Source organism: Trachinotus anak, unplaced genomic scaffold (assembly GCF_046630095.1).
Source record: "Trachinotus anak isolate AG129_WGS33_773 ecotype Australia unplaced genomic scaffold, CSIRO_AGI_Tana_v1 ptg000028l, whole genome shotgun sequence".
NCBI classification, from domain to species: domain Eukaryota; kingdom Metazoa; phylum Chordata; class Actinopteri; order Carangiformes; family Carangidae; genus Trachinotus; species Trachinotus anak.
In genome coordinates this window covers 13,464,151-13,491,274 of record NW_027273879.1, presented here as the reverse complement: position 1 = coordinate 13,491,274, position 27,124 = coordinate 13,464,151, and the positions used below count along the sequence as shown (strand labels likewise).

The window sequence follows — 27,124 nt, the reverse complement described above, 5'->3', positions numbered from 1 at the left end:
AAGTGTTTGTTTTGGCTGAGCTGTTTTAAACTAGTTTATTTATACTTGAACACCAAAAAAAAAAAAAAAAGTTTGAACAAATAAAATAGTGCATCTGGCAAAATGATTTTCATGTCCTCACATTTTTTCCAGCTACTGCTTTCTAGGAATCCTTGTACTGAAGTGATGAAAAAGGGGATGAAAAAGAGGGATTTCATAGATTTTGTTTTTTATAGTACGTACATTAAAATCAAACTAATCATTTTATTACAATGAGAGGGAATGATGCTTTATTCCTTCCCTTCTGTGACCTCAAACGTATTTCTATTAGCCTCACCACTAGGTGGAGAGATGGGCTATCATAATAATCATAATCATCATCATTGTCACCATCATGGGCTGTGAAGGGCGAGTCTCCAACACCAGGGGGAAATTCAATTTAACTGTTATGTGTAAAAGTGTCAGTTTGCAGTTTTTGGAATAAAAGAATAAAAATCAAAATGCATCTTGAAACTCACAGCTGAGGTGAGAGAGATTCTCGTGTCCAGAGAAAATAAAATAAATAGGAATATGGGGAGTAGAAAGGATGCAGAATTGGGGCAAATGAGGGGAGGGGGGAGGAGAGGGAAGAGGTTTAAATGGAAAAAAAAAAAATTACGAGCTAGAGTATAGCTGGAAGACGAAATTGGAGAATGTGGGAGGTGATGATTGCAGATATGGAGCAGCTGCAAATGAAAGAACAGCAGAGAAATGGATGAAAACCTGTAGGGAGAAGATGACAGCAAGATCTAGAGATCTGTCATGAGAACACAGTGGCCAATAACCTGTATCCTTAATTTGAGCCAGTGACCAGTGTTATGTCAGCTGTGTATTGACATTTAACCAACTTTTAATTCTTCTGAACAGGCAACTTTTGAAGGGCCCCTTTAAGGCTGGAGGACATCTGAGTGAACACGGAGTAATGACAAAAACACGGAGGCCCTTTAAAGCAAGGCAGAGGAGGAGCAGAGGGCTGCTGAGGAATGAATTGACCATAGACACAATGACCCACGTAGTATCTATCTCCCCAACAGCATTAACTTTTCTTCATTTATGATGAGAGCAGTAATGTAAGTCGGTTTTGAAGTGGAGTCTCAGGATCACCTTAGATTTCAGTGACTTCTTCACTGTCATCCTTGCTATATGCGTGTCCCTGATCATGACCTTCAATCTGATCATAGACACAGGACAAATCTTTTAATTGTGTCGCTTTCAAGAGTTAAATGTGCAAAACTTAAATAAGAATCTAAATCAAATCAAAGGTATTTTTGTTTGCAATTGGTTGAATGATTTGATGCATTTCTGACAACCACAGCATCCATCATTACCATAATTGATTAATTATTGTCCTTGAGAGGAAAGTCTTTCCACTGTCAGTTGCAGATGATAAATGTGTATATAATTTAGCATTATAATTGGCAAAAAGACTGTGATGTGTATTCATAACACAAAATGCTAAGTTGTTCAGTACATGTGTGGCAGAAAGAATAAACCTTTAACTAACACGTCCACTAAAATGATGTAATATTTCAAATGTGGATCTTGACTGTGGGCTTGCGGGCATTTTCCAAACATATATGAGGCACCTCATCAGTGTAGGAGTAATGGATTAGTGTACTTTCTGTATATTAAAATACCAGAGGAGGGCAGTAGAGGACTGCACAAGAGACCAGGTCTATGGGTCACTGTTTTCAGACACTCATGAAAACATCAAGGAAAACTAATCATCTTAAGTCATTTTACCATATTGCCATTCGTGTTATCTCACTCACTGGATATTAGTTTTCCTTAAAAATGAAATAACATGGCAACATTCACTCAGGAAGTGTCATAGCAATGACAATGGAATATGTGGAAACATTGTCTGAAGTTATTAAATCATCTTTTGAGAAGTTGCATTGAAGAAACATTGTTACCACTCTGTCAAATGTCAGTTTTGTAATGGAAGACATTTTTAAGGGAATTACATTTTCTGATACACAGTGGAACGACCAGTACAATTTCCTCGAAACATCCCACTCTCTGCCCACTCTCAGTCTCACTGGCAATTTGATATCAATGGGCTACTGTTGCTGCAATTTGACAGATAATGAGTCCAATGACCGCCAGTTATTGTATAATACTGGTGCAGTATTGTCCAACAATACTGCTTCATGCCATCAAGATTTAGTCATGGTAGTTTTCTTGAGCCTAGAATCAGGCTACATTCACAGTGCTGTGCAGGTCTGCATAATGATGCACCATACAGCTGCTGTGCATGTGTTCATGTCTATAACAAATATTAATTCAAGGTTTATTCTTCTGCTATTCAGTGGAGTGAGTGTCAGAAAGTTTGAGTATACAGGACAGTTGGTGTATTTTGCTGTAAGCGGCCCACCAGCCACTGTCGCAGGTGTCCACTCTGCAGGGGTTTGCTCTGGTTTTGAATATTTTAGCTGCTCTGTGGTTCCCACAGAATGATTGATTGGTTCCTCCTGGCCCACATTAAGTCTCTGCTGGTGATAGTTAGTGCAAGGTCCTTCAGGTGTTCACTCTGGTTGGAGAAGAGACTCCGAGTGTGTCCTAACATACGTGCAAACTGCATACAGACTAAATGTAAGTCGTCTGTTAAAATACAATTTAAATGGAATTTGTAACACACACACACACTCTCTCTCTCTCTCACACACACATACAGAGTGGTACCTCAACTAATCACGTCAATGCAAAATGACCTCTTTTATCAGGACACACTCTCTGTGTAATGAATTTCAACACTGGTCAACCACACTAATGATAACTCAAGGGCAATTATGCCTGTGAAAAAGCACATGACTTTTGTTACTGATGTTATGTCATGTGTTATAATGTTATAATGTTTTGTGTTGTAATGTGTCTTAAATGTATTTATCTTTACAGTATATGGATATATTCTCATTTTGATGTACCTGTTCACACAATGACATAGACATCCCCCCCTATCTGGGGACAAAATCTAGAACCTACAAAGTAAGGTTAACTATTTAGTGTTAACGTCTGTTAGTAACATATAGAATATAATTCTATATAAAAACTGAGAGAAACAAGTGTGTGAATATGTGTTTGTCTGCATGTTAGTGTGGACTATCTCTTCATCTTGTCTTTTCACATAACAGTCTTAATTATTAAGCCATCTATCAAACTTTCTACTTTGACATTTACCATCTATTTTTTAAATGTACTATACACGTGCTCTTCTTTAAAAAAATACATTTATATGTTTTATATTTTCTTGTTACTCCCCATTATAAACCATTTTGAGCTACATACCTTGTACATTATAAACCATTTTTATTATGAGAGAATTTAACAGCCTTGGCTGTGGGCTGAGGGCAGCCATCTCTTCCAAGGTCAGACTTCACTTCGCCACATGATGTGGCATTGTGCCCTGCTCATCTCTTCAGCCTAACATCAGGTCACATACTGTATATATATATATATATATATATATATATATATATATATATATATTCAGTTTTTTCATGAAGATGGAGATCTAAAAATCTCACTACATCTTGCACTGAAATGAACTCTTAAGACCTCTTTAAGACCACCTGTACAACACACTGACCACTAACACTATATGAAATTCACTTTAAGGGCCAATCTTTCTCAGTTTTCTAATAACAGTCTACAAAGCTGCTTGATAGAGAGCTGGAGATATAACCTATAAAATTGCTGCCAGATAATTTTTTTTATTATCTCAAAAATAGCAACTGGTTTGCACATGCTTACACACCTCTAAATTATTTACATGCAAAGCAGTACACCTTATTTGCTTTGAGTGCATTAATGAGTCACGTTCAACTTGTTTCCTGTTGGATAATAAACGAGTGAGCTTTAGAAATTTGTGTGCTGCTGTTTTATCTGGACTGGATTAAGGGCCTTCGGGGCATTTCATTTCAGGTCATCACCTGATAAAATGTGTCAGTTTGTTCACCTGAAAAAGACCAGACTGACGGTCCAGAGAGATCAGGACTCTCATCCACTGCCCCTGTATTTTTCTTTTTTTTTTTTTTTTTTTTTTTTTTTTAAACTCTGTAGTTCATTTTGCATACTCTCCTGTTCAGTGTGACAGTGGCAGAATAATAATAACATTACTGACATTAGGTGTAGGCCAAAAACAAAACTTTATAATATCCTGTATATTCTGACAGGGTTACTTGCAGATTTGAGGCATTTCTTTTTATTTGTGCTTTGAGTTCCCTCATGACATTTCAGCTTCGTACATTGCTTGTACCCTGCGTCTATTTTTGCTGCACTAGTCCACATGTTCCATCACGGTGAAGTCTCTCATGTCCTGCACTGTCACTTTGTCGAACTGGACGTCAGGACTTGGAGGCAAAGCTTCTGCTCAAACTTTTGGCTGCGTTGAAACGAACTGGCGCACCCTTCCTTCCTGCCATATCCCCTGTCTTGTGTGGGCAAGAGTTGAATTAAATATGACCTTTTGTGGAATGTGACGGTGGAGAGCTGCCAGAGACCTGTCTGAGAAGTCTTCCAGTTCTCCCACCATGAAAGCCTGAAACAGCTCCTTCTGCTGACCCTCCCCTCATGTATCAACAAGGAACAAGGAACTGGGCTCTTGACAGCATCACTATTCCACAGTGCGGTGATTTTGGGAACAGTGTACTTTGGTGCATGGACACACACAATTACATACATAAACTGTTTAACAGAAGACTCCAAAGGGCAGTTCTTATCATCTTACTGTGGGGTTCAACGTTTGTGAGTTTGACATCTGTCAGCCAAGGGGCCTCACATGTTAGATGGAAACTGTTGAAACATACTTCTCTAAGGATGTCAGCCATAGCAGCCCAAATGTAGAGACACAGAAGTCCTCATTTTAATGCAAACCTGGCTGGCTAGAAATATTTCAGACAGTTGTGAGACAGCAGCAAAGCCACATCAGGTTGTGATGTATTAATTAATATTGATTGGTACTAATGAGAAAAAAATTAAAGGATTTTTTTCGAAAAAGCAGTGATCTCAAAAAATAAAAAAAAATAATTTACACAACGCATTCCTCATCAAATAACTTTGGTGTATACCCACTATTAAAATTTTAATTATATGAAATTGGTTTGTTTAAAGCAGCAGCTGAAGTAGGATCAGTGCTGAAAAGTGACCCGTCTTGCTGCATTCGCCCTCGGGAGCAGGTGCTCTCCTGGTGGCCGCCGAGTCACACCAGTTAATTAACACCACTCAAGTGTGTCAAGAGGAGGGAAGAAAAATTGCTGCTCTTAGTGGTGTCACACCCCTGTGACAACAGGGAGATGCAGGGGGAATAACAATGAATTCATTTAAAACTAATGTGGAATTTAAAAAAATAAAGTGTATTGAAAATCATAACAGAAGTACAGCCTATTACAACAAAACACAATGGAAGTTGTGCTTGTGCATGTAATCTCAGAATAGAATGAACTTGCAGAATAGAAAATGCACTTGTAAATAGAATAATAAACAATCAAGCAAGAGGCTCATTACAGCAGGAAGAGTGGTTGATGCCTTTGAAACTTATATTATCTCAGAGTGAAGTTTGGTCACGCATAATTAAGTGGAGGTCGTCTTTAACCTCTTAGTTAATTTAAATGATGTAATTTTGAAGTGAGAGTGAAGCCTTGACTTATAGTGGCTTTCTTTTCAATGTTCCCAAGCACTTGCCTTAGTTGCCACCTCCAGTTCACTCTGATCTCCAACCAAGCAGTGTGTGACCTGCTGAATATTCGTGCAAATCTGTCCACAAAGCCACTCAAAAGTGTGAGCGTGTGGTTTGATCGACATGCAGAGAAAACATGCTTAAGAACATCAGAGAGGTGGAGAACATCTCCCAGTTGGTGTCTGCAAGCTGTCATGTTACCTTCATCTGTCTTCAAGCCCGGGCTTCGTTTCAATGACATATTTTTAACACACTTGGCGATCACAGCTGCAAGACTCTGAATAATCTGTCCTGATACAAATTCATGTGACCACACTTGGCCGATAAAGTCATTCAGATTCTTTAATTTTTTTTTACAAAAATATTTTACATTAGAAAACACAGCTTGAAATATACACAGTCCACTTGGTTTTGTGGGAACCACGGAACATCTCGACTCAAATATATCTGTGTCTATACTTAAACTGTAGGTAAATATATCAGCAAGAATAAATCCGGTTGCTATCTTGTGAGGTCTGCAAAGGACGTCACCAGTAGGAGCTTGGATTGATGAAGAAAAGGCTCAGTGAACTATAATCTGATCAAAGCAATATGGAATCACAATCTATCCATATTTAATACAAAAAAATACAACAAAACCAATACTGCCTCTGATAAAGGCAGGGAATGCTTCTGTACCAGGGGTGAAAGTGATGAAGTCATGGAGATACATGAGAAGCCGTTCCTCAGAAAGCGTGGGGAGGACGGGTAAGGGATTTAAGCGAGGATAATGATGTTAAGAAAGCGACATTAAGAAAGTCTGAGATGTTAACTTTCTGTCTAACAGAAAATCATTCATTTGTCTCACTTCCCACGTCCCAGTGTGGCCTTTTCCTCCATGTAGCTGTACTTAATGGTATTCACCTGTCTACCTGTTTGAGCACCTGGATGCCATTCATCTACCTGTCGACATCCCAGCATGCCATTCATGTGTCATCCTGTCAACATCCCATGGGGCCGTTCATCTGTAAGCCTAACTATCTATCTACACTAAATCCCTGGGCACTTTTCACCTGTCTGCCTTGATACATGCCCTGGTGTCAGTCACCTGTCTAACTGTAGTATCTGTATTTCCAAATGTCATTCTTTGCCCTGGTTTAAGTCTCTCAGGCTGCTCTACCTGTCAGACTGAGTTAGAGTCATGTCTCCTCCAATAGGAATGGTGGAACCAAACCTCAACCATAGGTGTAACCTTAACTGAAACCTACCAGTCTTATTGGTGGAAAATGCTGGGATGCAGTAAGCAGCTTGGCAGAAACCTCTGCTTGCCAGGCGCTATTTAAAGCAATAGTTTCACATTTCGGGGAATAGTTTCACATTTACGTTCTTGCTGGAAGTTATATGAAACATGGGGGGTTATCTTGACTTAACATAAAGCCAAGAAACAGGGAGAAACAGTTGGCCTGGCTCTGTCTGCTTACCAGCACTTAACTGCCTGTAAAACCACCACATGTAATTTTGCAGCTGTTGTTGTTGTAGGGACTAATTAAACTACATAAAACATATTTATTAGCTTTGGAGGTTTTGGTGGGTTGAATGAGTTCCTGTGCTTTCAAACAGAGCCAGACTATAACTGTTTCCCCTTGTTTTCAGTCTTTATGCTAAACTATGCTAAGCTAAGATAAGCTAAACTAAGGTAAGCTAAGCTTACCAGGTCCTGGCTGTCGCTTCGTATTTAGTGAACCTACAGGAGAGTTGTATCAATTTTCTCATCTGACTCTGAGCAAGATTATTTCCCAAAATGTGGAACTATTCCTTTAAGGTAAAAATATACCTGTTTATCATCTGCTTACATCCAACAATGCAATTCATTATTTCTGTAAACTTGAAAGAAAGTAATTATCATCAGTGCTGTGCAGAATACTGTTGTATCTGATGTGAACATATTTTTGATCAGTCCCTCTCTTGCCCCTCTGAGACAGTTTTATCATTCAAGATGCTAAAGAATCGAACATGTGATTCTGTGTAACTCATTTGTAAAGTACGGTACTAGCAATGTTATTGTCAATGGAGTGACAGCTACTAGGGATACCCTAGTATGATAACATGATAACTGTATGCACTACCCATACTGCAAGGCGCTTTAGATGACCACCAAATCGCATGTGAAATAAATAACAGCAAAATAATAGCCAAAACATACCAATTGATATTTATATGAACAAAATTTTTAAGTTTGTATTTAGTGTCCACTGGCCCTCCACTAGTGAGTCTCTCTCTCTCACAACCAGCTTGAGAACTTTGTCCCATGCTTTGGCATCATAGCAGTTCGGAGCGGAGGGCCAGCGAGAGCGTCCAGAGTGGTGGCAGCAGCCAGATGGGAGATGGGGAGGGGCGGGCGCCCAAAGGCGAGGCGGTGTCAGAGGTGCAGGAGCACACCTCGTATCCATTCTCTGCGTGGTCTGGGTGATGGTGCACGTTGACTCTCGTCTCCGTGCTTTTGGGCTCTGTGTCTGGGGAGTCCGACTGCATCTCGGTGCACAGCAGCCAGTCCTTAGCGATGAGGCGGGGGTATCCTGGCTCCACTTCCATGTCACTGCCGGGCACTCGCCAGTACTCCTTCCCCTTGAAGAAATAGGACGAGCCTTCATAAGGGAGGGAAGAGAGAGGGTTGTTATTCATGTGAGCATTAGATAGAGACAGAACAACATGGATCAGAAAACAATTTAATATAAAACTAAACCTCGGAAAACCTTTGCCCTTAAGGCAGGCAAAAGCACAACAATGATTACATGAGCAGGCTTATTGAGAAGGACAAATGTATAACTAACATTATGGGTGCTCTTTTGCTCCTTCCTTTAACTTATTTTTGCTCTCCCTCCGGCATTGTTCTTATCATGCCATTTATTTTGCCTCATCACTTTTCTTATCCCTCTCTGAAACCTGTGATTTCTCTGTGGCTTCTGTCTCTCTTTAACACTCTTCTGACTCACTGTTCAGCACGAGTTGTCACCACATCTTCCTCACTCCTCTCTCTCTCTATTTCACTGTTCATCCTCGGCTTGAGGAAGCAGCCTGAAAGCAGATAAAGGCTTTGATGTGGCTCCAGCTCCCTGGTCCAGAGGTGTGCATATATGTGACTATGTGGGTTCTTGTTTATATACAGTACATGCATGCATTTGTACGTGTCTTTCCATAGAAATGGGGATTTTGTTTGGACTGTCCCCTCTTTTGCATTTGTCTTGTTCCCACTCACACGTACACACACATCAAAGAGCTTGGAGCAGGACCTGTGAAGCTGGCGAAAGCTCAGACACAACACAGACCTCTAAACACCCAACAGGGAAAAGAGCCTCCGCACATTCAGCTGGGAGTTGCCGCAGGGGAGAGAGGTGATGTTGTTTGCTCTCACTGAGAGTGGCCTGAAATCAGGGCTGAGCACTTCCTGCTAATTAGTTGTTTTTGTGCCAGTTTTCAACATCTACAAGTGTTTTATCAAAGCTTAATCTGGCGAACTGGTGGGAGCATTCCTTAGAGGGGATTTGCTTGGTAAAGGCAGCTAAAACAATGCAAGCTAAAGTAAACATTATTAATCCCAATGGGAAGCATGTCCTCAGCATTTGACCTATCATAATTGCTTAGGAACAGCAGGCAACCTTTCTCCAGCGCCGGGGGCCAACTCCAGATCAGAGGCTCTTATCTAGTCAAAGGAAATGGCAGGAACATGCTGATATTATAATTTTAAAGTGTCATTTTCTCAGACAAAATTATCACAATATATGACTATATTTCTATAATCGTTCAGTCACAATACTTCACTTCTCGAGAGGTAATGTACTAATTAGACAGATTAATGTCTTACAATTAAGATTTATATCATATCTCTTTGTAACCCTTTCAGCCCCAGGCCAAAAACTGACATTTTCTATTTGCACGACTAATCAACACAGCTAATCAGTCTGTAACTATGATTATAACAGCATCATCACCAGTAAATAACACATGCAAAACTGGACAAAGTGTAACAACAAAATAACTTCTACTCAAGTCAACCCACATCATCGACCTAGAATGGGAAACATCCTAATTTTAATGTGCACATGTTGCTTGGATTACCATAACAACATGCATGACAGCTGATTTTACCCTTAAGTACCAGAGTTATGGATATGTTGACTCTCTGTGAGATATACGAAAATGGGTTTAGATATTTTACACATTAAAACTACTTGACCTATGTTATACATTTTGTTGTGTTGTGTATTCATATTAGCCCAAATGTCTCTAGCAATTTTCAAACCAAGAGAAATCCATAATTTTAATCAGGGTAATGGTCTGTTTTATGTAGTTGTCTGTCAATGGCGTCTGATTTCCTTTGTGCATTAGTTGTCCGAGAAACAAGTCACATAAACGATATGTCTTCTGTCTACCGAACAGCAAGGGAGAAACACAGATTTTTAATGTAAAACTGCTTTTCTCAGTGTTGGTTCTGGTTTTAATCGCCTGGTCTGTTTATTTTGGAGAGGAGGAGACCTCTGCGGATAATTCTTCTCCCTGTAAAAACCTCCTCAACAACTGACACTGGAGGAATTCTAACCAGAAGAAGCTAAAAGCAGTGATGGCAATGGTGCTCAAGACAACAACCCCCATATTCCCACGCTACTTCATCACCAAACGCAGCTGTTTGTTACTGCTTTGATTGAAAGACCCGCAGCGGCAGAAGTCACATCCAGTGTGTTTATGTGAAAATTGTACAGCAAAGTAAGGAGTAAACATAAACCTTTTGGCCTGTTTGACAAAGGCACTGCCCACAAATCAATTTGACACAATAAGATGAGGCTGAAGGGATTTTTTCTTTCTTGTTCAAAGCATTGAAAAAATATGTCCTTGCTGTGAAAGTGTCCTTCATTACTTGTAGTATCATTGGAAACTTTCAGACATCAGGATTATAGCTGCCTTCTTGATTTATTTCATATTTTGTGACTAATTAAGTCTTATACTATTGTCCTACACATCCTCCTATGCTGCACAGTAATTACATCAAGTTATGAAACAGCCTCTCGGTCTCAGCCTATTTAGTCTATTGAGGCAAAATCTCAGCGAGCTTATTCATTAAATTATGGAGTTAAAATTGTGAAAGAACCATCAAAACAAAAAAGCTGCAGACTAAAAAAACGTTCATTGTATGTATGCAATCAGAATGCAAAAAGGACAAAGAGACAAGACACATCTGGCTCACACTTCGAAAATCTTCTACACTATTTACACTATCTTAACAAAACAGTCAACCTCTTGTGTTCATACAGTTCTAAGTAGTAAAATGTGATGATTTTTCTTATTGCAATTTATTTTCTAGGACACACTAATAATGACTGCTCATAATGGGTAACGTCATGCTAATGCCACACATAATTACACAAGGCTAGCTGTGAGCTCTCGCTCTCTCTCACACACACACACACACACGCACACACACACACACGAGTGTAAGTTTTATAGAAGGTGCTAGACATTTTATAGAAGGTAAAAGAGCAGAATATTTTACAGGCTCAGATCCACGTAGTCTGTCATAAAGATTACTGACATGGCAGATTCAGGCGTGACATGCCCCCCTAATGATCACATTACCTCACCTCCACCTATAAAGCTCTAAAGCCACATTCACAGAACGAAGAGGAGGAAAAGAGAGAGGGGGAGGTCAGGAGACGAGTTTAAAAGGAGGTGGAGGAGAGAGAGAGATAGGAAGGGAAGAAAAGCCGCACATCAATACACACACTCTTGCTGGATAATACAAGATAATTAAGCATTACATTGGTCTATCAATTGCTCATTAAAATAGTTGTGTGTGAATATCCCCTGGTCTTTTTTAAATGACTTTATATTGACTAAACTATTTCACTCAGTTGGACACAGTGAAAAATATCTAATAGCATTATTTGTACATAGAGGAAATTAAAAGAAAGAAAAAGAAATATGCTAAATGTATGGTACCGATTTTTTTTTCAAAAGATAAAACAAAGGTGTTCAGTACTTCAAAGCTCTGCTCTCCTGTGAAGGTCATTAATTAGAAATATTCAACAAAGGCAGGAGAAACATGTATCATAGCTCTGAGACCTGATATTAATATCTGGCTGATCTACTCTGAGTTATCCCCAGCAGCGTATTGTAGAAAACCCATCTAGATCTGTAACAGTGCTACAAATGTATCATTTGCTACAGCAGGTTTGTGCTTACTGTATGAAGCAGAGCTGCTTGATTGCTGACCAAAGATCATAATTGACTGATTCGTGTTTGAAAAAGGTCATCAGCGACTGGTGATGACTTTTTCAAGTTGCTGACAATTGTTGCTTAGTGGTCGACCATATGTCATAAAAAAGTATGAGCCAATTTGAGGTCGTTAGCAGAGAACAAGACTTGTGTCGTCCATCTGGCACTGACACTTCTTCCCTGATGTGTTTCAGAAATGACACAGACTCTAATTATATTCCGGAAGCTGTTTAATTATATAGGAACAGAAGGTAGTGGCCATGTTGCCACAGTGACACACCACACGTCTGCTTTATGAAGCTGAAATATCTGGAATGCAAGGTCATTCACGGACTCTAGCTGGCCTCATTTCCAACACATCATCCAGTTTCTGATCAACATTGTCATCTGTGGACGTGGAAGTTCCCTGCCAAACTGCAAAAGCTGTGGCGGCTGATCGCTGCAAGCAAAGTAACTGATGCTGAAGCAGATAGTGTGAATGTGTATGCCGAAGGAAAGACTGTCAAAGGAGTAAAACTGGCATTTACTTTCATGCTCTGGTGCCATTCAGGTCTTTCACAGAAGACAACTGCAAGCTGACTGACTACTCAGCTGTTCAAATGACAAACTTCACTTCTATCTTGGAGCGCGGCGCTATCAGAAGATGGATCTGTCGAACCGGATCAGGATCGACTGTGGGACATTGATTGTGCTGAGGTTAATGCAGGAGGAACATTCTGTGCTGGACGTCCTTGATTAGATCAGTGATTTTGTCATGCCAGCGTTGTGTTTTTCAAATGGTGTGCTCCCCAGGAATCTGACTGACTCCACTGAGCTCACTCCACTGTGGCAACATGGATTAATAAGGGGAGACCGGTGTATGGATTTATAACACCCAACACGGCTCTCCGCTGTGTTTGCAGTGTAAAGGTCAAGCCTGTTGTTGGCAAGCTGCGATGCCAGTCTGACGACCTCTCTCTGGTAGACTGGCTCAGTGACTGTAATCTAAAAAGTTTGTTGTCTGGAAAGTTGAGCAGCTTCCATCCAAAAGGTCCCTAAAGGCAAACATACTGCAGTACAATTCATTTTCCATAACCACAGTTCACTTTCTATGGGTCACTGATTATTTGTTATTGTGTAGGCTATGTATACATCTGTAAATCTGTGTCTGTGGGGTTTTGTGTGGTCACAGTGTATGAGTGTGCATTTAGTGTAAAGTGTTCATTTGCATGATAAAATACTCAACTGATGCTGTTATTCGAGAAGTGTAACAGTTTGTTAAAGAGTGTTTTTCATATAAAAGTTGTTGTTTCCATCTCCAAGTTAATATTACCTCAGAGATGAAATTTTTCCTGACTTTTCACAGTTCCTGTTAGAACCACATAAGACTTTATGCATCTGTCCTCACGTTTTATTACTTTTCCAGTGATGAGGAGATTCCTGTTCACAGCTCTGAATCACTTTTGGTTTAATTTAAAACTAATGCCACTCTCTAGATGTACAGAGCATGAAGAACCAAATGTTTTTGAAATGCCTCTGTGAATCGATTCATTTGTCAGTCAGGGGAGGCGAAATGAAATAAAAAGAACAAGTGGTTTTTAAGGCTCCTCACCATCAGACCACCTCATGGCGTCGTCCAGCTGTGGCGGCAGCCCCTTCCAAAGCGTGCTGTCTTTAGGGTAGCCCAGGTCCATATGCCTCAGGTGGTCATCATAGCGCCAGTAGTGGTTGTCCTTGAAGAAGTAGGTTTTGTCGTTGTGTAGCCAAACGAAGGCTGCGTCTACGCCTTCAGAGGGGAGGCCAAAGTCACTGATTGGACGAGGGTAACCTTCTTCCACGTTATTGTCTTTAAATACCCAGTACTTTAGACCTGAGGGGTAAACACAGATATAATAATTAAAAGGGAGTAATAACGCCTTTAGTGTGGAATAGATCCACCCAGTTATAACAGAAATACTTCAAAATAAATACATTTCATGCTGATATGGAGAAGCAAGGAGGCAAAAATGCAAGCGAAACTTGAAATCAGATTGAGATATTTACCTTTAAAAAACACTATTTTGTGGTCCCCTGGTCTTTCATATACAGCATCCACACTGTCCAGATTGGGCGGAAGACCCCTCCAGAAACGATGGATCTGAGCCGGACGAAGAGACACCAGGTGCTTCTCTCGAGTTAGTCGCCAAAAATACTTCCCTGCGACAGACAGGAACACGTTAGAGCTTGGAACTTCCTCACAATATCCTTCAGTAGTCTATTACAAGAAAAGCCACGTTTAGTTTGCACAGTTTGCCGTGTGTGCAATAATCACATTGAAAGTCCTGTTAATATGTATTTAAAAATAATACATTTTGTGACCTTGTCACTTTTGTTTGGTTATATTTATCTACCTGTGAACAAGAGTATTTGGCAATAAGGCAGTTGGGCTTGTGCTTAGGAGGAGAGAGGCGAAACTATTTACCAAGAGGCTGAACCTTGGCCGATACACATCATGTTAGGTTATGTTATTAAAATCATTTTCAATTTGACCTTATCAAATATGTTGTGGCTAATGATAGTTCTCATCTCTGACCAGACTCGCAAATGACCCAAAAAGATCAATTTCAAGCTCGGCAGGTAATATGTATACAGCAAGACAGCCTGGCCGCTAAAGGAACATTTTATTTAGACTGCAAAATAAGTGGTGGTGTGTGAGCCTGTGATAGGAGCCCGAGGAGCCACACATGACTTGGCTTTCTATCGATCGTTGGAGCCACCACTTTGTCTTGTGCCCAGGCTCTGTCCCTTACTCTTTTACTTTATCTCTTCTCCATTCACCCCTTTTTCTCCCTTCTCTCTCAGTGTCACTCTTAATCTGTCTGTCCGTCTGTCTCCCTTGTTCACTTTCTCCTTTTAGGCTTGAATACCTTTGAAAAAGAAGGCCTCCCCTCGTATTTGGGCCACAGCATCAAAGTGACTGGTGCATCTGTCTGGGGCATCTCGCGCCAGCCTGAGAGAGGAAATTTGGAGGAAGGAGGACAGAAAAGTGAAAGAGATTAGAATAGAGAAAGAGGAAGGCAAGGAAGACATTACATTCAAAATTCAAATTCTGAACACTGAGTGTCTGAGGGTAGAAACACGCTGTTCCTACCTTGCCAACCTGCTTTTTTTTTTGTTTTTTAACAACAACCTCACTTATTATAAGGGATGCAGACCACGAAAACAGAACAAACCAAGTTAAAGCAAAAAAAACAAACAAAAAAACCAAAACACAACTATGTGATAATTGTACTCATCTACAGTGCATTCGGGAAGGATTCAGACCCCTTCATTTTTTTCACATTTTGTTATGTTGCAACCTTACGCTAAAATCATATGAATAATTTTTTTTACTCCAAACCCCATAATGACAAGTGAGAATGTTATTTTTTTTTTAAGTTTTTACAAATTCATTAAAAAGGAAAAACTGAAATGTCACATTGGCATAAGTATTCATACCCTTTGTTATGACACTTGAAATTTGGCTCAGATGCCTCCCATTTCTCTTGATCATCTTTGAGATGTTTCTACACCTTGACTGGAGTCCACCTGCAGTAACTTCAACTGATTGGACATGATTTAGAAAGGTGCATACTTGTCTATATAAGGTCTCACAGCTGAAAATTCATATCAGAGCCAAAATCAAGCCATGAGGACCCCCCTTCTCCCCAACTGCCTTCAGAGCTCAGAGACAGGATTGTCTTGAGTGACTGATCAGGGGAAGGATACAAAAAAATTCTGTTGCATTTAAGGTTCCCAAGAGGACAGTGGCCTCCATAATTCTTAAATGCAAAAAGTTTGGAACAACCAGGACTCTTCCCAGAGCTGGCCACCTGGCCAAACTGAGCAATTGACCTTGGTAAGAGATGTCACAAAGAACCTAATGATCACTCTGGCTTAGCTCCAGAAATCCTGATGGGAGAAACTTCCTCAAGAATAAGCATCACTGCAGCACTCCACCAATCTGGCTTAATGGCGTCCGGACTGAAGCCTCACCTCAGTGACAGTTTTCAAAAAAGCACCTAAAGGACTTTCAGACAGTGTGATACAAGATCCTCTGGTCTGATTAAACCAAGACTGAACTGTTTGGCTTCAATTCTACTCATCTACTCATGCTTGGAGGAAACCAGGCATTGGTACCTGCCCAATACCAGACCATTGGTGAAGCATGGTGGTGGCAGCATCATCCTGTAGGGCTGTTTTTTTTAGCGACAGGAACATGGAGATTGGACAGGGTTGAAAGCTGAATGAAGCAAAGTACAGAGATAATATAATAATCTAATAATAATAATAATAATCTGAAGGAAAAACTGGACCAGAGAGCTTAGGAACTCAGACTGGGCCGAAAGTTCACCTTCCAACAGGACAATGACCATAAGCACACACAGGAGTGGCTTAGGGACAACTATGTTAATGTCCTTGAGTTGCCCAGCCAGAGCCCTGACCTGAACCCAAACATCTCTGGAGAGACCTGAAAATGGCTGTCCACCGATGGCTGATGAAGCCTGAGACGATCTGCAGAGCAGAATGGCAGAAAATCCCCAAATCCAGGTGTGCAAAGCTTGTCATGTCATACCCAAAAAGAGTCTCGATGTCATTGCTGTCAAAAGTGCTTCAACTAAGTACTGAGGAAAGGATCTGAATAGTTATGTCAATGTGATATTTCAGTTTTTCATTTTTAATACATTTAAGTTTCTAAAATTCTAATTTCACTTTGTCATTATGGATTACTGAGAGTAGATGGATGGGGGAAAAATAAATTTAAATATATTTAACATAAGGCTGCAATAACAAAAAATGTGAAAAAGGTGAAGGGGTCTGAATAGTTTCTGATTGCATTGAGAGAGAGAGAGAGTTTCAATGCGTGTATGCATGTGCATGTGTTTCCTTCAATTAAATAGGCTAAACATTAGGTGAAATGCTATCAAGCTGACACAGTGAGGTCCCCCAGTGCATTTATCCCCGGGGCTAATAAGTGATTTAAAGCACTGACGTGGTCTGCCTGCCAATGATGAAGCCATTAGCACCACAGGGCTGCCACTGTGAGTGGGAGGCTGCCAGCCCTTGTATTATCAACAAAGATCTCCATTCAGATCTCAACTAACATGATACCGCTGAACTAGTGATCAGCATTCGTGACCCCTGTCAAGCATAATCCAGCTTTTCCTCGCATCATTCCCTCACGGAGGTGGTGAAAAATGAGTAATGAGAGCAGTGAAAAGCCAAAACTACCTAAGTGGGTTTAACATGCCTGTTCAGTTTTGAAACTGCTGCATAGTTTGGTATGTTAGTGCAAGTGTATGCACAGAGGTCAACAAACAATGGGTGTTGTTGTCAGTGTAGTTTGAAGCACAGTTTGATGACTCCCCACTCAAGCTGCCCTCTGATCTCATTATTTCAGAAGACCATCAGAGTCCAGTTAGCTACCTTGCAAAGCAACCGGTCTCTGCTCCTCTTAAATCTTTAAGATTTACACTACAGGAAGTTGACAGAATAAGATGATGTTGTTCACTGTTTAAATTATAAAAAAATAAATAAAAATTGCTGTACAACAGAGAAAAGGAATAATGATATTAAGCAGTGTTCAAACATATACAGGCCCCAGCAATGTAAAGACAATACTAATAACATATTTCCTGGTGGCTCCTACTATGAAGAATCATGTGACCTGAATCCAGGTCATCTATAAAAATCCCCTTATGGTTCATATGCTAACATGTTGCTCTGCTTTGCAGTTAGACTGGGTCTCTTGAACTGTCCAAGTGTTTGGTCCAGAGTGAGATATCTTTGCAACTACTCAACAGGTTGCAATGAAATTTTGTATTGATATTCATTGTCCTCAGAGGATGAGTCCTAATGATTTTGATGTCTGTCATCTTTCCTGCAGTGTCACCCTCATCTCTAATTGTCAATGGGATCATTTGTTCCACAGAAGAAGAACCCTGTGGTGATCTTTCCCCTCTGCCACCAAAATATCCACCCATACATATCCCTTCATCATATCTATGCTCCTTCGACTGTTTTTTCATCATTTTGACATTGCATTTTCTCGTCTTTAATGCCCACCTGAGGCTGAATAAATGACTGCGCAGATGATCATGAAATTTTAAGTCATGGTGGCCACAGGATAAAACCTAGTTATTGTGGTGATCCGTCTGCTTTCAGCAACAGCACATTGCCATGACACTGAGTGCACTCATGCTCCTGAGGCGAAGAGCTCTTAAATTTGCTGATTTCATGACCTGTGTGTGTGTGTGTGTGTGTGTGTGTGCGGACCCCATAACGCCAATCTTTATATCCAACTGAGGGTACTTGTAGCACAGAGGGTACCTCTGCAGTTGCCCTGGGGTACATGGAAAGATTGTGGAGTGAAATATAAATTACGATATGATTTAATTTTTTTCATAATAGTGAAAGCATTTGAGTAATTTATACAAAAAGTATGAAATTTTTGAAAATGAATAGTTGAACAATATGTACTTTAAATCCAGTTCAAATTAACACATTTGGAACATGACAGGTGGTGTCGATGAGGGGGCACTTTAGTTCAAGTGGAAGGGTTTTGGAGTACGTCTAACAAAAAAGGCTGGAAACTAACCTAGAGGCTGCACACAGGAGCGTTTAGGGTCAGTTAGAAGGTGTTTTACTTTGCCCATCTGCAATACAGCCTCTACTTCAGCATATTTACTTAACTGTGCATGTGTGTTTGGGAAGGCCAGAAAAGAAGAGACAGAAAAATGGAGAGCATGAAACATCATTGATTAAGAGGCTGAAGTGGATCATTTCATGTGTTTGATTACCAGAATGTTTGCACTGAAATGACATCACATCTTCAACTTACAAGAAAGTGGATCTGTTTTCAGGAAGGTCCAGCAGGACCGGAGGTTCAGCTGTCTGGGAGGGGTTGCCTGGTCGATTGGTGTGGGACACTGAGTCTCTGACACCTAGGGAGGATATGTGAGTGAAGATCAAATGAAAATACAAAAGACAAGACAGTTAATTGTATACAACAATTCATTCAGATACTGATGATTTGCTGTTTTTCTTTGTCAATTTTGATTACACCGGGTCTTGTACTGTGCAATCTGAAGACAGAAACTTGGGCTATAACAAACTTATATTGGGTTTGTTTTCTATTTTTTGTCTTTCCAATTTAACAATGGACCTAAATATCAGAAAACTAAACAATGGTCATTCTGCAGGAAGAGATGGCAAACATTGTTCCATAGTACAGCAGTTTTGTTTTTGTGTCTATGTTTAATTCAATTCATCTCCTCCCTTGCAGTCCTGTCCCTCAGCATTGTTTCCTGCACTTCATTCTTGCTTTTGTGATCATTAGTCTCTCCCCTGCACACTGCTACTCTCTCTACCAGGCAATGGTGTGATAAGGTCATATGCCATAAAGAGGTCCAATTAACTCCACCCGTGTTTTCATTAATCAATAACATTGCTCTACTGAGCTCATCAATTGCTCTCCCTCTCTCTCTGCCCACACACACACACACACAGAGCAGTGGAAGGATATTCCCTCGTACCGTAGAGCTGCCAGACGCGGACCTTGTCTTCATAGGGTAGGTCGTATTTCAGAGGGTCTCCTACAGGACCATGGTAGTACGGTCTCATGATGGACTCCATGGCTGAGGTGTGGACCAGGCCGATGGCATGACCAAACTCATGGACTGCAACCGCAAACAGGTCCATGCCATGAGAGTCTGAAAAGAGAGAAAGAGAGATGACTCATCATCAAGCTTTTTTAAAGGACCGGTTTGTAGGATTTAGTGGCATCTAGCTGTGAGCATGTAGGAGGACCGATCATGGCCTTCAGGTAAAATGTGAAAGGCCCTCTGTAGAGCCAGTGTTTGGTTTGTCCCTTCTGGGCTACTGTAGAAACATGGCAGCTCGATATTGCTGGCTCATTGAAGGGGACCCACTCCCTATGTAGATACTAAGAGCTTGTTCTAAGAAACGAACAAAAAAATGAGGCGATACTTAGAGGTGATTATACACTAATGAAAACCTAATTATGAATATTATATTCCATTTCTGCAATAGATCCCCCTAAATCATACACACTCTTTCTATAAAACTTCTTAATGTCTTATTCTATTTAAGGGGAACGTGATTATTCCCAACTCAAGCTGAAACTGTATTTGACAAAGGAAGGATCTGGTGCCTTTTTGGGATTTATCATATTTTTGTTACCTTTCACTTTGTATTTAGGATTTTTTTTCATGTTTAGTAATACTGTATGTAAATGTGGCATCTGAACTGCTCATGTAGTGCCATATTTCAGCTTGAAACTGGAATAAAACAGGAAGACAAACACCCTCCACTTTCGACTGGAGTAATTTAGGAGAGCAGTCAATTCAATCAAAGACGCAGATACACAATGCTGCACACGGCATCATTTTCTTCCCTACAATCTTTGCTATCCAGTATGGTCTGAAATTGCTTAATTCAAAATCTTTCACACATCTCCTCTCACATCGCTCTCATCATCTCAAAATGAACTAGCATCCTGGGCAGGAAGAGGAAATAACAAGGTTTTCACTTTGAAAACATGACACAGCATTAGACCTTTTATATATATCACCTAGGGCTGTCACAATGTCAGATTTTCACTACACATTTATCATGGCTAAAAGAAAACATTGCAATTTCTATAGAAAATTTGAAATAAAATAAAATACAACAACAACAACAACAACAACAACAACAACAACAACAGTACTACTACTACTACTACTACTACGACTACTACTACTACTACTTCTACTACTACTACTACTAATAATAATAATGATAATAATAATGATAATAATCATTATTATTATTATAATGCTATTAGTCAAATTCATCTTTAACTGTTTATTTTCTCACTCAGATACGAGTGTAGGGAGGTGGAAAGACACAAGCACGTACAAAGTAATGAGAAGTCAACACATGAACTGAGGCCTAACAGCTGCCATCATGATATTATATGTATATTATTAACATGATGTCAATATTTAATTTTTTAAATATCATGGTTATTATCAATAACAGTATATTGCAATAAATCCCTATATCACCAATATCTTAAGTTCAACTGTTATTATCTGTGCTTCAGCTTTGACAGAGATCTCACTGCTACGTAACGTTTGTGACTTGTGTAGGACCAACATATGACCCATGTTTGCATGTGTATCCCTTTAATGAGTGAACTCTGTAAGTTTTAAGTCATAAGGCATAAGTCAAATCAAAACCTAAGTGTGGAAAGGCGCCTAAAGAGCCTGCACACTATTAAAGCACATTCCCCTCAGTGTTCAACTAAAAAAGAAAAGGCAAAGCCTTCTAAAACTCCTTGTCCGGCTCCGCTAAGCAAGACAAAACCTAGGGTTTGGAGATTTAGATTTGTGAAAATGTGAATGGTAGCGTGTCGAGCCAAGCTAGCTTAGAGGTCCTTGGTGGCTGGGCTCAAGTCTGCTTTCAGTTAACCTTATGTTGGGAACATCTCAGTACAATGCTCTGTTAAAAGACAAAGGACAATTGGAGACATGCACTTGTGCTTACAACACCTGGGGTATTCAGAAGCCAAATGCCAAGTCTAATCTACAGGAGCACAAGGTGCAGAAAGGAAAGGTGGATCAAAGGAGGGATCGAGGGGGAGAGATCAAGGATTCAGAACAAAGTAGGTACTGTCATCGTATTTACAGTCCATCTGAGGTGGACAGAAAAAAAATCCTAGTGCCTGCAGACAAAGTCAGAGCCGAGAGATTTGGGTGGATAAATGGGATTGATTGAGTTAGACACCCATGGCAGAGAGACAGAGAGAAAGACATAAAGAAGGCTTTAGTGTTAACAGACAGGAGCAAAATGATCTTTCGGCATCGTAGAGGGAATAATCAGTAACACAGATACAGGATGTCATAAGACATTGTATTTAAAATCTCATTATTTTGAAACACAGTAAATACAATATATACAATATATAAGCGGTTTAATACAATATATTAAACCTCTACCATGGATATAGCATGATGTGTCCTGAATGATACAAACATAGCTTGTAGCATTTGGTTATAAGTTTAATAAGGACGGTGTACCATACGGTAGATGGAAAGAAGCAGGAGCACACATACCCGAGGGCTATTCTTTTCATTTGATGTGCATCTCTGTAGTCTTGTGACCTTGCATTACTGTAATGACTCAGGAATCAATATTCTTATCAGATTTTTTCAGGTTTCTATTTTTTTTAAACTATGTTTAAAGCAGGTGGAACCACGTAAAAGTGCTGGGATGAAACAACAAATTCCCTTAATTGAACTGAAGGAATGAGCATGTGGGTGAAATGAAGAGAGGATGACGATACAGCAGCTCCTCTTGTGTCTATCACAGGTCTGGAAATATGCTGGGTTTCATAATTTAAAAGATATACCGAAGCTTAATATGAGTAAAGCTGCTTGCAGAATCACAGCTTGTAATGTAAAATATTGTGCACTCCCCATTTTGTAGTGACACGAGATTGCAGCTTCAATTGACAATACTGTGGAATTCATTTAATCCACGACAAATATTGATTTTTGGACGTAACCATAGTGCAAATGGCCAAGGATAAACATTAAAGGGTCTTAATTCTTATGGAAGAACTGTTCAAGCAGGAGAACTGAGGTATTGATTGAACTTTTTCTTGTGAGACTGAAATCATTTCATGAACCCCCTAAAAATCAATTCTAGCAATATCTTCACCCACAGTTCACATACACATTTTGTGCTGCTTTTCATTTCTTTCTTTCAAAGCGTGAGGACGCCATTACCCGTACATACTAGATTGGAAAGCACAGTTAAGCCTTGATTTTATTCCATGCTGCTGCAGAGCACACATCCTAACCCTTACTCACAATTGGGAAGCTGCTCATGACACTAATTTTACGGAGGAGGAATGGACCTTTTTCCACATAGAAATATGTAGAAATATGTGTCCAGAGAAACGAATGTTAGACTTCTGAAATTTTTATCAAAGTTTATTGAACTCCATGAAGGCTGCAAGTAGTGAAACTAAACCTGATTTCAGATTCTTGATATTATGGAGTTATGGTACCTTAAATTTGGAAAGAACTGTGACCAAAATATGTACTGGACAGGACATTTTATCACTGAAAAATGAACTTGTGGGTGCTCTCTGTTGGACAAATTATGTAATGGAAACAAAATTACATCAGTGATTGAGGTAATTTTGTTGGCAGTGTTGCCGTTACATTTGGAGCGTCTGTGTTGCAGTCTCTTGTTACTTATCCTCTGACATACAGGCAGATAATTGCCCAATAATATCCCCACTGCCAGGGTGTTGGTCAGGCTCTGTTAAATGAAATGTAACTTTCCCCTTTCACCTGGTCTGCGTGTGTTTGGAGACAACTGCCAGAGATTTTGGCCTGCCCGAAGTAAAGTGAATACAAAGAGCTATTATGTCATGTTGAACATTATTTTGAAAGGAATGGAAGTCTGCACCAGCTCCTTTTGTGAATATTTAGTGTGTTAAATTAGGCAAGCTGGCAGCTCTAGAAAAATGTCCTTCAAGCTTTTGAGCAAACTGAATGGCTGCTATACAAAACAAGAGGTGTGGGACTGTCACATCTATGGTCCAAATTTAATTATTACATTTTCAGTTTGTAACAATAAGCAACAATCAACAAGCTGCCGCATCTGGCTCTACAACATCAAAGGGCAAACACAGAAGAAGAAAAAATGCAGCCTGTTGTTTTTCCCAGCCAGCCAAAAAAACACTTTTGTTTTTAATCATTTTTTAGAAATCAGGATGAATCAACTGTTCGTTTTTTTGCCTAGTATTAAAAAAACTAACCAGAAAAAACTTTTACTAATGCCATAACTACCAAAATGATTTCAACATGAAATTAGATTTGGAACATTTTTTACCTTTTCTTTAAAGCTGCTATAATCAATATTTTGATATTACCATTGGATCATATGGCTACTTTGATATGAAAAGGATGGCTTGTACCCACAGAGCATTATGACCTGAGCTTCTTAGCATTTTTCAGTCTTCATTTTTTGTTTTGGTTTTATGGTCCACAACAGCCTCACTTCTCTCAACAGCAATATTTTCAGGTTAACACAGTGGAGAATTTAAAGGTGCTATCTATAAGTTTTGCTCTTAATAGCTGTTTACTTACAAGTCTTAGCAAGAGCTTCAGCTATCATTGTGTTTACAAGACAAGACGCCCTGTGAGCAGTTCTTCTTATCCAGGGCTGTTTGGATGGTACAGTGACTTGGCATCGGAAAGGGATGAGACTGTGTGACCAGGCCAAGGCTAGCTGGTTAGCATGCTAATTTTGGCAAAACAAAAGGGTTGCTTTCCGCCAATGGAGACAGCTTTTGGAGAGTGAAGGAATGAAGTTTGATGCTGAACTCGTAATGTTTCTTCTACACTGGTGAGTAAACCCCTGTTAATGCTAACGTTGGCTATGTAGCAATAGCAAAACCTACAGGTTTCATTTAACAACGAAAGAATCAGATATTTCCCTCAAGAGTTGGCGGAGACATGGAACATGGAAACTTGTTATATCAACTGTATCATAACATGTTGGTGTTGTGTTTATAGCTTTCTGTGCCCCCCCCCCCCCCCCTTGTAAAAGACTGCACAAAAAACTCAGGATTTGTTAAGTACCATTTGAAGTCGGTCACTTATTTCTTTTAAAAGTGCATTCTTAGTGCTGTGAAATGACTTCAGTGTCAGACTGAAACACTTAAATATCACATTGCTTTAAAGTTCTATAACTAGTAAGGATCTCACTGGCCTAAAGGTAAGTACCAAATTGCTAAAGGCATTAGACAGTCTCAAAGTACAAGAGTATGAGGACGATTGAAAGGACATGGGCAAAACATTAAAGGTGAGGATCAATATCTTGTTTTTACAGCACAGAAATGGTACTGTCTCTAGTATACCATCTGCATCTAAAATTACATATACCCTAATACTGTGCTAAAAAGATGGCACAAAATCAAAGGCATCAGTAAACAACGTAGGGCTGTTTTTATTGCCACTGATTGACCTAAGACACAGGCTCTAGTGCCTTTACAGATGAAAGATGAAAGATGAAAAAGTCTGATGTGCTTTATTTGGTGTACATTTCACCCTTCATCGAGGTGAGCGAAAGAAGTATCCTTGAAAGCAGAAACATCTAACAAAGTAAGATGACTGACAGCCAGCATCTTTGCATTCTCGCTCAAAGTGCCTTGTTTTTAACACTATGGTTGTCTTCATCAGACTGTCGCCACAGTTTTTATTTGTTTTATTTTTCTCCTAAAATCGACATATGTCTATGTTGGAAATGGTGTCGTTTGAAGAGAGAAGTAGACTGTCATCATAAAAATAAGAAAACACCTCTGACCCCTCCCTCCTTCACTGCTTTGCTCCGATTAACCAAACTCTCATCTACACAGGCAGTGCTACAACAGCATCATGCCATCATGTCATGCCACTGCTGCGGCCTGCTGGGACATCTAATTAGAGCAGATTGAGCTGCTGTAACATATGGTTCACAGCTTTAACAGAGCAAAAGCAAAGAATGGAAATGAATGCAGGTCGCGGCTGTATCACAGAGTCACCAGCTGGTCCAATCAGCATCATCCACACCCATGCTATAAGCTTTAAGTTCCAGCTGTAGGGAGGAGGACAGCACGGGAGCGCCTCTCATATGTGTGTGTGTGTGTGTGTGTTTGTGTGTGTCTCATATGTATCCCTCTGTTTCCAGTCTTCGTGCAAATTGCTGGTGAGTGGTATTAATCTTCATCGTGCTCTTGGCAAGAAAACTAATTTCCAAAAATGTCGAACTTTTCCTTGAAATAAAAGTCTAAAATTATTGTAGTAATTTTACAAGAGTGTAATATTACTCCATCAGTCATTTTAAAAAATCACTCCCGTAATGTAAGAGCAGAAGTATTAGCAGTAAAATAAACATGTGTATTATATCATAGTATATTAAAAGCTTATTTCTACTGACTCATTAATATGAAAGCATGTGTAAGATCTGTCCTCATTCTGCAGGTATTTCTTTCTTCTCTCAAACCCAACCGGTCGAGGCAGACGGCCGCCCACCCTGAGCCTGGTTCTGTTGGAGGTTTCTTCCTGTTAAAAGGGGGTTTTTCCTCCCCCCTGCGGCCAAGTGCATGCTCTTTGTTGGAACTATTGGGTTTCTCTCTATAATAAAGTAAGGTCTTGACCTTACCCTTTAAAGTGCCTTGATACAAATATAATTGAATTACATGAAGCAGCTTTTTGATGTTGTAGCTGCTTGAGATGGGGCTAATTTTAACCATTTTATAGTTTAATCTGAAGCAAACATTATATCTTATAAGACAGGTTTTGTGTAAAATGTAAGAGTAACTAGTTGTCAAAAAAGAGCAATATTTCACTCTGAAATGTAGTGGAGTGGAAGTAAAAAATAGCACATAATTTTAACAATTAGACTTGAATGCAAGTACTTTCAAATTGCACTTGAGCACTGTACTTGACTAGATGATTTTCCAACACTGTTTCTCAATAAAGAACAACTGATATTTCTGCACAACAGTGTGTCCACATCTCTGCAAATCTCATCACTGCGTCAAATCTCTCTTTTGTCGACTGTCATTAAAGCAGCTGTAAGTTGACATCACAGATTATAGAGTTGCCTTGAGGTCTTGTAGAGACATTTTCCTTTCAGCTTTTCAATGCCAGAAATCAAAGGAAACCCTTTGCTGTCAGGTGAAAATACTTTAATTATGAATCAAAATATTGTCCTTTTTTTTCTCTGTTTTTCTTCCCAATTCTTCATCTATTAAGAAATTTAAAAGACTCAAATGTTGTGAAAACCCTTTGGCGTAATTTCACAATCAAGTGGGATCAATATAAGCCAGCACAAAAATTCCATTTCTTTTGTTAATTGCTAAAAAGACAAGACGTCATGGGAATCAGCGGCATATTAGAGTGGATTATTTGTTTATGGCAGTTGGAGGAAATGAAAGGACGCCTTCTTTGCCTCCTAATAAGCTTGTGATAACAATTACCACTGCTTTAGTCACTACTCTGAGTCCTGCATCTGAAGCCATGTTATATTGATAGTTCTAACACATTAAATATTAATTACAGAATCTGGAACATGAACAAAGGGTGGAAGCGCAGCTTGGCTTCAAAATACAGTCAGCGT

General features: G+C 39.7%; 1 protein-coding gene across 1 annotated transcript in view; it reads right to left on the bottom strand.

Annotated features, from left to right (window-relative positions):
* Positions 1-6,019: 6,019 nt before the first annotated feature.
* The window catches only part of mmp17a (matrix metallopeptidase 17a), a 79,312-nt gene continuing 58,207 nt past the window's right edge, over positions 6,020-27,124 (bottom strand). Inside the window, exons 5-10 of the mRNA XM_071466316.1 lie at positions 19,474-19,650; positions 18,780-18,882; positions 14,827-14,909; positions 13,964-14,116; positions 13,533-13,790; positions 6,020-8,319 (exon numbers count right to left, since the gene is read on the bottom strand). Of these exons, the coding sequence (XP_071322417.1) occupies positions 7,994-8,319; positions 13,533-13,790; positions 13,964-14,116; positions 14,827-14,909; positions 18,780-18,882; positions 19,474-19,650 (1,100 nt within the window). The 3' untranslated portion in view covers positions 6,020-7,993. The remainder of the gene's footprint in view (positions 8,320-13,532; positions 13,791-13,963; positions 14,117-14,826; positions 14,910-18,779; positions 18,883-19,473; positions 19,651-27,124) is intronic.